This window comes from Histoplasma capsulatum, assembly GCF_000150115.1.
Source record: "Histoplasma capsulatum G186AR genomic scaffold supercont2.3, whole genome shotgun sequence".
In the NCBI taxonomy this organism is placed as follows: Eukaryota; Fungi; Ascomycota; class Eurotiomycetes; order Onygenales; family Ajellomycetaceae; genus Histoplasma; species Histoplasma capsulatum.
The window spans coordinates 2,035,773-2,050,909 of record NW_025544803.1 but is presented as its reverse complement, the minus strand read 5'-3'; the positions used below and the strand labels follow the sequence as shown (position 1 = coordinate 2,050,909).

The window sequence follows — 15,137 nt, the reverse complement described above, 5'->3', positions numbered from 1 at the left end:
TATATGTCGGACATTTATTAACTGTAGGTGTGATTCCAAAGGATACACATGGTGATGATCTGGTGACTAGTTACAGAGAACTGTAGCAGCTTGTGTAGAGTGGTTCTTCCCGCCCTCCACCGCCTTTTCCGGATCTTCGCTCGCTTTCTCGAGCCTATGCTGCTCAGTGACTAGGTCAAAGACCCGACTTTGATAGTCTGAAAAATCCAAACAACAGTTATTTTCAATATTCTGCAGGAAACAATCTACCAGGATAATAGGGCGGGATTCAGCTCACATGCCACTCCAGTCTCTTTGACCGGATTCAAAATTCCCTCGTTATACACGCCATTCTGCAAGTTTCCCTGCGCCCTTTCACACAGCTCATAGTCTTCCATGGCCACCTGACGAACAAATTTGAAATATTCTTCGAACTTCTCGCCTGATTCGAGATGGTAGTAGTCGAATTCCATCCTAGTAACGTTAGGATCACCAGTTGGACAAACTCGGAACGAGGACATTCCTCCGCCGTACACGTTTAGTGTGCAATTTGGAAAGAAGTAGAGGAATAACCCGTCATCTGGCTTCTTTGGGTCGGCGATATGTTGGGAAAAGTTCAAGTGGTTATAGACAGTGTAGAATGTCGGGGGGTAATAGATAGAAAATGAAGGGTGAGTATATTGACAATGTAGACATTCTTGATAACCATCCACCCTGTAATCATCTGTTGTCAGCCAACAGTCAAGGAAATCGGCAAATGACGTGTGCAATGGACGATATCGTACATAGTTTTCCAGTTGAAGCTCCCTTCATACTTGATGCTGCGGCGATACGGGAGCCTAGTAAAGTCCACTTTTGCTAGAAGGGGCTCTAGATCGGGGTAGAATTCATAGAAATCTGGTGCGTCCTGCGATATCCCAGAGAATAGAAGCCCAGTCGGTGTAAGGTGGCTAGGTAATTCCGCACCCTTGATGATTTGACAAATATTAACACCCACAGCAGTGACCGTATGGTGGTAATGGCCCTCACAGTGCGCTCATGGATGACTCTCAGCTCTTGCGAAGTTGGAAGTGCAGAGGTACCAGAATGCCTTTGAACGTATAGACGCTCCTGGGCAATTTCATATTGAACTTTGGCATCAACCTCCTGGAAGCGAGTTGCTGGGCCGAGCAAGTACCAGGCCTATAAAGAAGTCATATTAACACCAAATCGCCTTAAAGTAAAGATGAAGTCGAAGCTGAAACTTGGCAGACCTTCAGAAACACAGCACGGCGCTCAAGCTGATAGAGTGGAAGGCTCCGGTACCACGAAGCAGGAAGAGTTCTTTGAAATTTCTCCATTTTCGAAGCAATTGTCCAAAATCTCAGAGGAAAAAAGGGATACACGGGAATATAAATACCATCTCAGGTAAGTGGCTCATTATGTACGCCATGTATATTAATAAAGACCAACTAATAGCTACCAAGGAGCCGGTTTGGAATTTCCAAGTTGCGTTCCGTAAATGGTTGTCAAATCCGAAGGCGGGCAAGTTGGAACTTCCCCCCAAGTTATAGCACCGTTGACTTAACACCACGTGTGTATGCCAACGTAAAAGTATTTGCAAGAATGACAGTGGAAGACGTCCACAACTAGCGTAGGTCTGTCATCTGTGGTATATACCACAGCATATCAGCACAATGCTCTCGAGGTTCTTCTGCATATAAGCCGGTCTCTCTTTTCCGTTTATTAATGTTGAATGGCGAAGCTCAATTGCTCTAAGGCTGACAGAGCGTAGAGATAGCACTACTTGTTTGATATTTTTTTTTTTGTTTTTTTAATTCAACGACCCCAGCATCCTGAAGGCTGTTGTACTGGACATGTAAACTCCTGTGGAGCAGTGCTAGCAATAGCAGTTCGGGCCCTGTATCTAGGATTTTGCAAGACCATAGGATGTGTAAGCACCGTGAACAAGATGGAATTGCCGACCATGTTTGAAGCCGAATCCTCTATCATCATAGAGCAATGGAGGTCTACCGAAGTCTTTCTATCGTTCTTGATGCCAAATTGTGTGGAAGCTGTTTTGACATCAGATATCATGTGATGTCCCGTCTGTCTCTCGCCAAGCCTCCCGCCAAGCCTCCTCCCAATACGTCACCATCACCAGCTTCATCCCGGCTAGGCTTCTTCATTCATCCGGGGAGTATATATCTGGCGCTGGTGAGCTTTGAAATCCTGCCGACATGAGCCCACAACAAATCAAAATACGTTAAGCCTATAGTCCGATTCTCGCCTACCATATCTCTGCCTTTTTCCATTCCGTGCTGGTACTTCGAGGGTGATATCGGGCTGCCAACATGGCGGGGTCATCCTCCCGCCTTACACCTCCGCCCTCCCCAACGGCTTCATTCTATGATATTAGCGACGACGACGAAGGCGACTATAACACCATTACCCACACTAGCACGGGTAAGGGGGTGAAACTTTTATTCTCTAAAAGCAAGGTGTGCACGCATCCAGTTTCCCTAATACACTGCTTTCAACAAGCCATCGTATCACGCGTTTTTCCAACAATGGATAAAGACTTTGACTTACCCGCAAGTTTTTTACGCCAGGTTTACGTGCACCCTACTCCTTCATCTAAAGACAATATACCGGGTTTTATCGCCCTTATACAACAGAAGTCTACCCCTTCCACCGAAGGCGATCTATCGCAGCCTTCCTCCGCAATTACAAAACCCAATGCTTCCTCATACCTTCTTGCGTGGGTCCCGGAATCTTCCCTGGGTGATGCATATAGCACCTACGTAAAAGTAGACATGTCCGACAGCACATCTCCTCCGCGCCAATCGTATTTGGTGCCGCCACTTCCTACCACATCTTCTGATCCTGGCTCGATCGGCTTGTATGCGTTTGCTGTTCCTCTAAGCCAGATATATTCATTGCTCGTTCGTCCGCCGAGCTTGGGTTGGTGGTTTGGTAGTGTTGTTATAAATACAAGGGCTGGAGATAGTTTCCCGGCCCTTTTCTTCCATGATACGGAATGCGAATCCACAATTTTACAAAAGAAGAAACGAACGAGAGAGAGTTTTGATCCGTTCGATGAAGGTGGGAATATGTTTTGGGGAGGTGACGAGGTATTGAGATGGCTGAAAAGATACGTAACCGTCGAACGATCGGGCGCTGATCCGAGTGCGTACCTGATCAATTCTTCGGAGGAGGATAAAATGTCCTTTGGCCACCCTCTGACTGTGGATAAGTCGCAACCTTCGCAGCCTAGACAGAGAGATGCGGGCATGGATCCCCTCACTCGAGTGTTGAAAGAAACACGGTGGAAGGTCCTGGAGCAGCTCAGCAAGATCACTACCTTTACCAGGAGGACCGCTCAAGATATTGCCGATAACCCAAAGGTTCCTCCTCAGGTGAGACGTCTTATGCGAAATCCGGAAATCCAGACCTTGCAAGAGGAGTTTGATAGTGCTAGGTTATATCTAGCACGATGGGCAATGGGAGTTGCTGAGCAGAGCGAGCGTGAACGAAACCGGCGAATTTGGACTGCAAGAGACATGCTAGAAATGGAAGACAGCTCCGTCGGTGAATTTGAAATCCTGAACATGGAAGCAGCAAACTTATCTCTTGCTGACAAACGAAAACCTGTTACCTTGGAAGAGTGGAATAGCTGGTTTGACTCTGTCACTGGGCGGCTGCAGATTACCCAGGACGAAGCTAAGGAGAGGATTTTCCACGGAGGCCTTAACCCAACCGATGGTGTTCGCAAGGAGGCTTGGCTGTTTCTGCTTGGGGTATATTCATGGGAAAGTAATGACGATGAACGCAAAGCGATACTAAATTCGAAACGGGATGAATATGTGCGTCTAAAAGGAGCATGGTGGGAGCGATTAGTTGAAGGACTCTCGTCGGCGGGCGACCTCGAATGGTGGAAAGAACAGAAGGCTCGAATAGGTTTGTTATTTTCCGTTTATTCTATTCTATTACTTTTTATGCTATTTATCTTATTAGAGACTGATTGGAACTATTTCGGTTTGGAATGCAGAAAAGGATGTTCACCGCACGGATCGTACTATCCCATTATTTGCAGGGGAGGATATTCCCCACCCCGATCCCGACTCTCCGTTTGCCGAAACGGGTACCAATGTCCATATGGAGCAAATGAAGGATATGCTCCTTACTTATAACGAGTATAACCGAGACCTTGGCTACGTCCAGGGAATGAGCGACCTTCTCGCCCCAATCTATGCTGTAATGCAAGATGATGCGGTAGCCTTCTGGGGATTTGTTGGGTATATGGATCGAATGGTATAACCCAAGATACTGTCCTGGCTGATCTAACAACATTCTTTTAACACTTTTTTTGTTTATGTAGGAGCGAAATTTTCTCCGCGACCAATCTGGGATGCGATCTCAGCTTCTCACTCTGGACCAACTTGTTCAACTAATGGACCCGCAACTTTACCTACATCTCCAGTCCGCCGACAGCACAAATTTTTTCTTTTTCTTCCGCATGTTCCTTGTTTGGTACAAGCGGGAGTTCGAATGGGTAGACGTGTTAAGGCTGTGGGAAGCGCTTTGGACGGATTATCTGTCAAGTAATTTCCATCTATTTATCGCATTAGCGATCCTTGAAAAGCATCGTGATGTGATCATGGACCATCTCAAGCATTTCGACGAGGTTCTGAAATATAGTAAGTTTGCCAGCCCCTTCCACGTTTCTCTCAATCATCTGTTGTTCGCTTGCTATTTTCAAAATTTCCATGAAGAATGTAAAATTGCTAACCAATGCAAATCTGACTTTAGTAAACGACCTCTCAAACACCATGGAACTAATCCCCATCCTCTCTAGAGCAGAAGCGCTCTTCCGCCGCTTCGAAAAGAAAGTCGAAGCTATCGATAAGAAGAACAATTTCCCCACACCACCCGTACGCCGACGTATCGTTGGATCTTCTGACAGCGGGACCCGATCCTACCCCTCAACTCAACAAACCTCCGATTCCCGTGCTAGCCAACTAGTTTCCCGCGACCGTAGCCGTAGTACTCCAACTTCACCCAACAACCGAAGAGCCGATCTGGAACGGATAATCACGCCTGAACTTCGGGGTCTCATGAGTAAAACGGTACAAGTTTTGGATGCCACACAAGTTAGGGAGCACGGCGGGGGGACGAGACGAAATTGATGAATATTTTTCCCCCTTTTTTCGTTCTCGTTTTAGTCTCATGCCTCAGGCGTGGAGATGGCAATCTAAAACACCAAGCGTAATGCGTTTTCTAACACCCATCCACACTCTTCTCCCGCACGTATCTCCACCGTCTTTGCTAAGCAGGCTCCTTCTGCTCTACCTCTCTTCCAGAGAGGAATCCTATTCTACCACCTCCATACACGCTGATCCCAGGCACTGCGAACTCCATCATACTTCCCACTTCAATGCCGCCCCGATGAATTACTATACTATATTAACTATCTCTATTTCTTCTTTTGCTTTTGATTTATTTACTTATTTTTTTTTTTTTTCGTTTATTTTTTTTCAAGTTTTGACATTTCATCGTCAAAACCACAATTCCTGTACTATTTATTTATTGTTTACGGATAGCGTTGTGTATTCCCGCTCTCAAATAAATGCATTCGTTGCTGGTCCAAGTTTCAACTCAACCGACATTGTACCACATTTCCAATTCTTCAACCGGTGGATAGACAGATAAATAGGCCGGTGGTGGTGGTGGTGGTGGTCTGATTTACAATAATGGGTTGAAAGTAGAGGGAAAGTATTTTTCTATGTGCATTGCGGAGCTGGAGGTCGGAAGGGACAAGGCTGGGGTGGTAAAATAAATGTCTTTTTTGGGAATATCTATCTATCTGGGATAGTCAGTTAGATGTTTACTAACCCTATCTCTGATATGTCTTACGAGAAAGATATTGCGGATTGCGGATGTATGTATGATAATAACAAATCTCCCCTTCTTCGACACTTTCCATCATCACTGGAATGAAGCCCTAGCCCTCCATCCCTGTGTCTCACCCCATTTCCCGCAGTGACGGCAACAGATAGATACGATAGCTGAACAATTATTTGGGAAGTTTTGTTTGCGGGACAGTATGTATATATAGTATCTATAAATCGAGAATTGTGAACGCAATGGACGAATGCAAATGCAGAAGAAGTAGAACAAGATATGGATTAGACAAATTATTAAGAACGAAAATAAATAGAGCGCTTAGGGTAGACAGACAGACCTTAAGCCTCTTGTTTGAAAATGGATATGCGGGTGAAATGGGAATTCGAAAGTAAAATATTGGAAAGAGAATAAAAGATAAGAAAAGAAGGAAGAAAAAAAAGAAACCGAAAAACGCCTGTGCATGAGATTAAAACCAAGTAGAGACGAACGACAATTGGTATACGAGAAGAGATAGAGAAGAACTAAGATAGGGGGGGAAGAGAATAGATGGATAATAGAGAAGATGAGAGAAAAGAAAATTAAAATAGGAAAACGAAGACAAGAACGACGAGCAAAGGGAGAAAAGGAAATGCTGCGGTGAGCGACGCGGAGTAGAACGCCAAATCCAAAAAAAAAAAAAAAAAAAAAAAAAAAAAAAAAAAACCAAAAACAAAACAAACAAACAAACAAAAAGCGTAAGGGGGTCTAGGGGAAGGAATCAAAACCAAACCAGAAACGAGGAATACGCCCAATGAGGTTAAGAGGATAGGGGGACCTCCCGTCCATATAAACTTAACGTTAGTTAGTCAAGTCAAACAAAATCAATCGCTCAAAGATCACTGAGAAAGTAGCCCCTTTTAATCAAAACGAAAAATGACAGGATCCATCCATCCACCCATCCGTAGCCCCCCGAAATCCAAGAGTCCCGAGACTAAAATATCAAACGCAAAAGAAAAAGGAAGAGAAAAGAAGAAAGAAGACAGGGAAACCACAGACAATAGCTCCCACACAAAGGCTGTGGTATAATAATCAAATAATCTAGTCCCCTGCCCGGTTCAAAACAAGCGTCGAATATAATTCATTCCACCCTCCCTCTATCCAACCCACGAAGATACACCCGTTTATTTCCTGCACCGCCACCGCCGCCTACATCACTAACGCTCCTATAGCCTCGGCCCTCAGTTCGGTCTCGGAGAGCATCCTCCTGCAAAGCATTCGGTCGAAACCGCCTGAGGTTCCCGTAGGAGCGCTCAGGTCTCAACGTCGCAGAGGTGCGTCGGGCGCGCCCGACAACATTTTCCACCCACGCCTCGCTCTCCGGGCTAATGGATACTTGTCTAGATTTGGGATGCGGGCCTGCGAGGCCGAGGGGCGTGGAGGCGTACTGTTGGCCTTCGCCGCCATATGTGGAGGCGACGCTCATGGATGCGTTGGAGGAGGTGGAGAGTCTGCGACGAGAAGATGAGAAGAAGGAAAGTGGCCCACCACTTCCATTGCTGCTGGGGTCGGAGGATCCTCCGGAGGCCTTTTCGATATTTGCTGTTGTTAGGTTCGGGAGTTCGGCGGGGTTTGCCATGGATCGGCGGGTTTTGCGGATGTTGAGCGAGGATGAGGGGCGGATATCAAAGGCTGAGCCAGGGCGGGATACAGGGGTGGAACGGCCGGTGTTGGGGACTGGGGCATGTTTGTTCTGTGTGTAGTTGGGCGAGGTGTTGTTGTTGTTGGGAAGGCCACGGACTTCGAATTTCGCGTCTGAGACGTTTCGTCGACCGTGGTGGACAGCGTATTCCCGAAGATATTCTCCTAAATCGGCCCATCCACCGCCGACGCGCACCATGACTCTTTCCCCATCTTCACCAACTGAGCGGACGAAGAGTTTGAGAGGGGCTGCTTTGCCTCCGCGGTGTAAATGATACAATCTCACTGCAGATTCGTCATCGTGATGTGTGTGCGGGCGTCGCGAACGGCCAAAGGCTGGTGTCAGAGTGAGTGATGGCGTAGGGGTAGTGCTGCGGCTTGACATTGGGGATTGTGATCCCAAGCGATCATTTCTCGGGGTTGAGTACGAAGGTTCCGAAGCACGAGGGGCCTTTTTGGTAGTTTTTATACCATTCGAACGATCAGGGGTTGACACTAGGTGGATTCGGGTGGGAATTGTGGTAAGTATGGAGTTGATCTTCTCTTCTAATTGATCTTCGGGCGATTTAGGGGCATTAAAGGAAGGTGATATCACAGAATTGGCAGCCACGTCTCTAGAAAGAGTAGCACCATGGGTAGTTGGTAGTGTGTTTCTCTCTTTATGTGATGAAATAGATGTGACTGGACTGAGAAGCCGAGAAAATCGCTTGCTGGATCTGCGCGGAAGGATTGGAGGTGGGGTAGGTGTGTCTGGAGATGGGATAATATTATCTTTACTGTCTGAAATATGCACTGACGGTGACTGTTCCTCAGCAGTAGACGGGAGTGAATCTGACGAAGTTGATAGGCGTAGTCCACGGGGATAGTTGGGGTGCAGGCCTCTAGAGATATTGCTGATTCGATTTATGGATGATAGAGCGAGAGAAGAAACAGAACGGCGAAGATTTGGCGCTGGTTTCGGCCCATTTGTGGGTCCCATGCTGAGCCTGTTAGAGACCACGATACTTAGCAATTCAGTTTTTGGTGAAACCTCGATAGATGCAGAGGATGCCCGTCTGACTTCCTGTTTGTCGTTTGATTCATTGGGATCATCCATTTCGTGAACAGCCTGAGGATCTCCATCCACAAACCGCTCAAGAGGCAGGCTCATGGTCCGCTGCGCTGGAGGGCGAGAAGATGTAGCTGCTCCACTATTTGATTCCGCTGATTTTGTGCGCGACAGCATATTTCCACCCGGTCCAAGAGCCCAGGGAGCCTTCGACGCAGTTGCGAGGAAGCCACCAGGAGATTCAACTACGACGGGGCTGCCATGAGCTGTTGCTACTTGAGCATCCTTAATCTCAGGGTCGGAGATATACGAAAGCCCAGAACCAGGAGTTGAAGCACTGGAAACAATTGAATCTCGCCGTTGAACTATTGTTTCCAGTTTGAGGGCCTCTGGTTTGTTCTTCGTAGCTTTGTAGGGACCCAACTCAGCCGTCGTGGGCGAAGAGGATGTCGATAAATCAGTATTGTTAAAAGGCCTGCGCTGGCCAGGCGATGCCTTCGGTTCTGGCGACTGCGGGGAAGCTGGATCGGCATTCTGAGACGGCAACGGCGATCGTGGGAAGGACTGATTGGTACCTATGGTCTCTTCAGCCAAGCTTTGTTCTGCTGGGTTATCCGGAGGCTCTGGACTGTTCTCGGGAGTTTCGATTAACACTGAACTGGGCTTATTAGAATTCCCAGTCCCAGGAGTTTTGTCAGAAGCATGGTCTTCAACTAGTTGAGCGGCTTTTTCTGGCAACTCATCAATGCTCTGCTGGTTCATTAGGGGTTCAGCGGCGCCAGGACACGACAGGCTAGTTAGTTCTTCTCGGGTAGTAGAAGTTGTAGGCGTAGAAGGTAGCGCTGAAGAAGTGTCTGAGTCACTGTGTGTAGGATTCAGACTCTCCTGTGTGAGTTCCGTTTCGCTGGAAACCGCTGTATGAGTACTTTGGGTGCCCGCTTGGGATATGTCTTTCCCTGGGCGTTGGACTTGAGGTATCAGTGGAGACGAAGGGGGAGGAGTCCGCTGAACGTCCATCAGCTCTGGAGAAATCTCATCATTCGGGACTGGGTCAGTCTGGAAGGGTGTAGTGGGCAGCTCAAGTTCGATATGGATACTTCGATCTTCCATCACTTCCACGGAATTATCATCTTTGTCTTTTCGATCGTTCCCAAGCAAAGAAGTAGAACTCTGCGTTGTTGGGTTGCCTAGACTAGCCTTTTCAGGCATTTCAGTCTCGCTTGACTGCATCGAACATTCAGGCAGCGGCGGGATTGATCGCTTAAAATCGTTTTCGGATGCCATTTTCCCCGCTTCAAAAGCCCAAGTGGCGAACGCAGTTTCAATAGCTTCCATTTCGTCAATCCAAACATCTGGGAGAACATCTTCTTGGCCTTCGAGAGAATCAAGAATGCGATCCATCTTACTTCCCACGATTAATACCTTGCTTTCCAGCCTGTGACGAGCCGATCCAAACGAGGTCTTAGAAAATAGGGGGTTGTCCAGTTCTGGTAACAATCTTATTTTTAATCGATCTAATGCGCCATAAATGTCCCTCTTTGTGTTCCCAAGACCAGCCAGTAGCTCGGGGACTTGGTGTAGGACGGTGATACGAACATCCCAAATATTGAGGAGAATATTCAACTTGGAGAGGTATGGTAGTGCCTGGAGAATGTTAGCTGTTATTACTGCCGTGAAATCACTGAGTTGCACATAGCTCAGCGTGTTCGTGTTTGTGGACCAGGAGCTATTCGAAGATGACGGTCGGGATCGAGAGGGGATATGTGCGTTGAGGACATGTTCCTTCAGTTCCTCCACATCCAACGCCTTCATCCCAGCTTTTATCGCGTCAATCCTCTCCTCGTGCTGCTCCACAATGGCGGCCGGAAGACAGCCCAAGTACTTTTCCCAGCCATCATCATCATCACCATCACCAATGTAAACTCGACCGTTATTCGGCGGGATAAAACCCTTGCCGGCGACAGCATCTTGCTTCCGTGGCCACTCCCACGCCAACACCTCTGCATGCCATTGTTTCAAATTCTGCCCAGCCACTGCAGCTCGGACGGCTAAAGCACGCTCATCCCTTGAGGCTTCGGCAATGGCTTTGGCAAGAATACCCTCCGCAGTCTTTCCATTTGTTCGCATGGCATCGGTGGCTGCTAATGCCGCGAGAGTAGATTCTGGTGAAAGATTGGCAAGCAATGGATCCAAAGTGCAGACTAACGAAGTGGCATTTGGATCTGGAGAGCGGGAGCGGCAAGGAGTCGGCGACCGAGGGGAGGAGCGGGAAGGAGTTCCAATGTTTGAGGAAGGGCGGAGGCGGAGGGCGGGAGTCAGAGAGAACGGATCATCAGCCATTTTTCAGTAGCTAAAAGTAGCATTGCGGTTTGTTCAAAACGTCCTGAGAGAGGCAGGAAGTTTGGTATAAAGGGTCAGGATGGAGTCCGCGAGGAACGGGGCAAGTTCTGCATGAAGAAAGTTTCTAGATGAGTTTTTCCACATATTGGGTATGAAGGCTGCTGGATGGCTAGAAATGCATTTGCTTGGTTTATACCGGGACAACGTAGGACGTTCACTGCTTATGTCGCAAACGCAGATGGCTGGCGGATTGATCGACGGAGCGATTGACGGGCAATTGCTTGCAGGAAACTCACGCGGCTGGAGAGACAATCAGGGCACACCGCATCAAGAGGCGATGAGAAGAAAGGAGAACCGGTAGTAAAAGAGCGGACGAGACGAAGCCACAAATCGGAGCAAGCCAGTGCTCCCAACAGCTTCAGTTCAAGGGATCAGGATAATCGAGGTTGAGTCCTCGTTGTCGGCGTCGTTGTCGTGGCGTCGATGCAGACGTCGTGGGGAGGCTCCGCCGATTCGGGTTATGTAATTACGGCCTGGTCCTATCAACGCTGTCCAGCACATCCAGCGCATCCAACGCATCCAGACGCTCCAGGTCCCCTCGAAAGATGTTAGAGAGTGCCGAGCTGATTGGAGGCTGGACATTGGGCGCAGGATGGATTGTTCGCTCAGCTGCAGCTTAATGTTATTCTCTTCTTTGGGTATTTCCCGTCCCAATTAAAAACCAGCTACCGGTATACATAATAATAGGAGGTTGTGTCTATGTCCATATTAAAACATCCCCCTTCCCCCTCCGGAGCTCCTGTGTACAGTACGCAGTATAATGCGCAATCATAATGGACACATGCCGTGAGATGCGGCACATTCCAGCCACCACAGAGATCGGTAATGTTGCATTGGCCAGGAACCGCTGTCGAGGCCACGGTCCCTGGTGGAAGCCCAAAACGTACTATATTTTTTAATCCACCGTGGAACATGCCGCGTCCATAGTCAGCGTCGACGCTAGAAGAACCGAGAATATTGCCACTGAATAGTCCCAATAATGGATGTACAGTACAGTACATCATTATCGTGCTTGAGAATCCCCTTGCGTTCGCCCTCAACTTTTTTCTTCTTCGACACCAGCTTCCCCGGAACCAGGGGGAAAAAAAACCCCTGCTACACATACGCAAGAGGATACTGCGGCGATCTCTTCCAATCCCATTCGATCCTGCATGGGCCCTTGCTAGTTTGTAATTGAGTGAGTGCCGTTCTAGCTGCCTAGCATTTCGGGCCAAAAACCGGAAGAAATTTTGAACTTGACAGACGGGGCCGGAAGATCTTGAAGAACCAAAACCTAGCGAACACTACATTGATTTTTATAAATATTCCTCTTTCACTCTGAACTGACTTTTGTAAAATCTTCGCTCGTAGTGAGTAATTTTTTCGATTTTTCTTCTTTTTAGCTATATTAATTTGTTCTTTGTATCAAAGGTGTTTGAGTTGACGAGCCCGTACATCGGAACCCTGAGATGTCAAGAGTGTAGAATAATCTAATAATAAAACAACAATAGACAAGGCTCTGAAAGCCAGAGTCTTTAATTAGTTAGTAAAACAGGGATAGAAGGTTGGGTATCAAGCAAGCAGTAGCCGAAGAATCAGAGCAAAAACATTAGCAGGTTGATTTTCCTTGGAAAACTCAGGGGGGGAAAAACACATCAACACGTCAATTCTGCACGACAGCAAGCTTTTTCTCATGAATTGCAATGATTGCAATGAACGTCCCCCCACCACATAAAATCTAATCAATTGGTATTTCGACCCTTCCTCCAACAAGTGCTTCGATGTCCTTTATCAACTCGAGTGCGGGAATGGCGTATCCGTCTCCGGTGTAGCTTGGGAACGGACACGCGAATAGTAAGCCAACCCACTTGCCATTTTCATCAATTAGCCAAGAGCCTGAGTCACCGCTATCGCAAAATGGTACGTTATTGATCCCGATAACATGCCACGCGGATACCGTGCGACCATTGAAATTCACCGTAGTGTCGACATGGCTTAATGTTCCCGATGTCAAACCTGTTGTTCTGCCACTTTTAAAGACTATTGCTCCCTTCTCACAAGGTCCGCACTCCTCGACCTTTCTCGAGTCCGGGAAGAGCAGCGTTGGGTGAATATAAGGGGGAAGAGCGGCCAGTCCCTTAGACGTAGGTAACTAAAGTTCGAATTAATACACTTTGTGCCTTCATTATCGAAAGCATTTTGCAACTAGGGAACGTATATCATACCTTGTTCAGGAACGACCTAGAATTTGGGAGAGAGACCAGGGCCCAATCCATTCCAAAACCATTGCTGGAACGAAAACCAGAGCCAGCCCACACTGTTCCTGTGGCTCTATTGAGGTTGTTGAGGGCTTGAGCTTCGAGGTTAACGGCATCCATGCTGGCTTGGAGCTTTGAGAGGGCCCTCTCCTGTTTATCATTCAAATATTCCGTCCCTTGTTGCTCCTGAAGTTCTTCAACATGTCTCCTAACCGAATCCAGAGCATTTTCTATGATTTCCCGTTTGAAATTTGCGTCAAAGTTTGACGGAGAAACAAGGCCCACGTTGAGACTTGCAGCATGGTCTGGGGTCAACCCTGTCTCCTTGGTTCCTGCACATTTATGGTTAGAAATTGCCAATGTTTACGGTGGACTGTCTTGAGAGAGTCAAACCGTGAAAACTCTGATGTGATGCGACAACATGAAAGTTTGTAACTCCTAGCTCGTGAATCTCAATTCCACGCCGAACGATCAGCTTCCCGCCAAGAGACAATGTCGCTCTCGGCTCTGAGCTGAGTCCAATGCTTGCCCCGGGAGAAAGGTCTGAGGTCACCGCGAAGTCTCGGCCCTCGTCAGGATATCGAAATCCACCGGCCGCAAAAATAGTGTCCACTTGCACAAAACAGACCTCGATTCTGTCCAGATTGTATTGTTGACACCGGAGCTGAATTGTCCGCTTCGTATGTGATAGCTCAGAAGGATACTTCGATGTAATGATAATCGTAACTGGATTCGATTGAGCATTGTTATCATAACCCCGCCGAACCACCGACAAGCTGTACCAGCATAGAGGGGTTAGAACCGTGATGATATCTTTCTGGAGCTTCTGCCAGACTGATACAATCGGATGTTCGGGTTCGATGGGAAAGTGGGCAGGAATCTTCAAGCCATCGGGATCGTGGATCTCCACGCAAACTTTATCCAAAGAGGATTTTAGCAGATATTCTTGGGTGTCCTTCACAAAAAGGTACCAGGAGTCGTCTTTCACCGCTTGGGCCGTGATTATGATGGTGGGTCGCTTGTCGGAAACAATAGCGGAGGCACGGCGAGACACCACAACAACCGACACCCAACTAATATCCCACCGTTTGAGCAGAGAAGTGACCTCCCGAATGATGTCGTCATAGCTTACAGGAAATTTTTCATCGCAGGAGGAATGGCCGACCGGAAGAGCTGGCAAGGGCGCAGGAAATCCCAGTCGGAAGGGATTGCTGGCATCGATGACTGATGCCGTAGATGAAATAGAAGTCTCGGATTCCTCCGAGCTTTTCTTCGCGATCCGCTCGGCTGAAGCGGAGAGCGATGCCATAGAACCAGAGGCGGTTTAGTCGGTGGTCAGGGTTCCAGGGAATCCACTAATACGAGACCCTTGTGTTAAGCCAGGCTGGAACAAGAACCCTGAGGGCCCGAGTTGAGAGCTTCACGTTTTGCTTTCCGAACGCCCAAACAACGTACTTTATGATATAGACGCTGGTGGATAAAGGAAAACAATTCATGTTGCCAGAAGCACAGGGTGTTGACGCGGGAGAAGTTATTCACTTGACCCCTCCGGTGACTCAGTTGGGTCAACTAGGTTTGGCAAGAATACAAACGTTATCCTGCAAGAGCTTCTTCTGGCTACATATAGAGACGAAGAACTATAACTGCAACATAGAAAACAGATTCCCCAAGGAACCTCTTTGTTAATGAATTTTTAGCATACAGGGAGAAGTGAGACAGAGAGGAAGTAAAATCCTTGATGGACCAAGAGAATGTAAGTTCAAGTTGCTATCAGTGCTGAGTTGGAAAAGGAATTCATTTAGCGTTTAACCACTAACTAGTTAGCTATACGACAAAAGATCTAAGCAAGTGAATCAGAGGCAATGAATCTGTCTGAATACTGGATTTGATAGAGCTCTCCAAACGTCAAT

At 47.5% G+C, this 15,137-nt stretch overlaps 4 protein-coding genes across 4 annotated transcripts; 1 reads left to right on the top strand and 3 right to left on the bottom strand.

Annotated features, from left to right (window-relative positions):
- Window positions 1–66: 66 nt before the first annotated feature.
- Window positions 67–1,319, bottom strand: HCBG_02836 (uncharacterized protein; the record flags this gene model as incomplete). The annotated part of the gene is made up of 5 exons (XM_045429885.1): window positions 67–197; window positions 278–693; window positions 765–946; window positions 1,009–1,161; window positions 1,233–1,319. The coding sequence occupies 5 exons, from the start codon at window positions 1,317–1,319 to the stop codon at window positions 67–69; spliced, it is 969 nt and encodes a 322-aa protein (XP_045289780.1).
- Window positions 1,320–2,312: 993 nt separating this feature from the next.
- HCBG_02835 (GTPase activating protein GYP7) lies at window positions 2,313–5,147 on the top strand (the record flags this gene model as incomplete). The annotated part of the gene is made up of 4 exons (XM_045429884.1): window positions 2,313–3,918; window positions 4,010–4,272; window positions 4,340–4,658; window positions 4,771–5,147. The coding sequence occupies 4 exons, from the start codon at window positions 2,313–2,315 to the stop codon at window positions 5,145–5,147; spliced, it is 2,565 nt and encodes an 854-aa protein (XP_045289779.1).
- Window positions 5,148–6,982: 1,835 nt separating this feature from the next.
- Window positions 6,983–10,930, bottom strand: HCBG_02834 (GAS2 domain-containing protein; the record flags this gene model as incomplete). Its single annotated transcript, XM_045429883.1, has 1 exon — window positions 6,983–10,930. The coding sequence occupies one exon, from the start codon at window positions 10,928–10,930 to the stop codon at window positions 6,983–6,985; it is 3,948 nt and encodes a 1,315-aa protein (XP_045289778.1).
- Window positions 10,931–12,707: 1,777 nt separating this feature from the next.
- Window positions 12,708–14,536, bottom strand: HCBG_02833 (uncharacterized protein; the record flags this gene model as incomplete). The annotated part of the gene is made up of 3 exons (XM_045429882.1): window positions 12,708–13,121; window positions 13,195–13,551; window positions 13,856–14,536. 3 exons carry the CDS (start codon window positions 14,534–14,536, stop codon window positions 12,708–12,710), a joined length of 1,452 nt encoding a protein of 483 aa, XP_045289777.1.
- Between the last annotated feature and the right edge of the window lie 601 nt (window positions 14,537–15,137).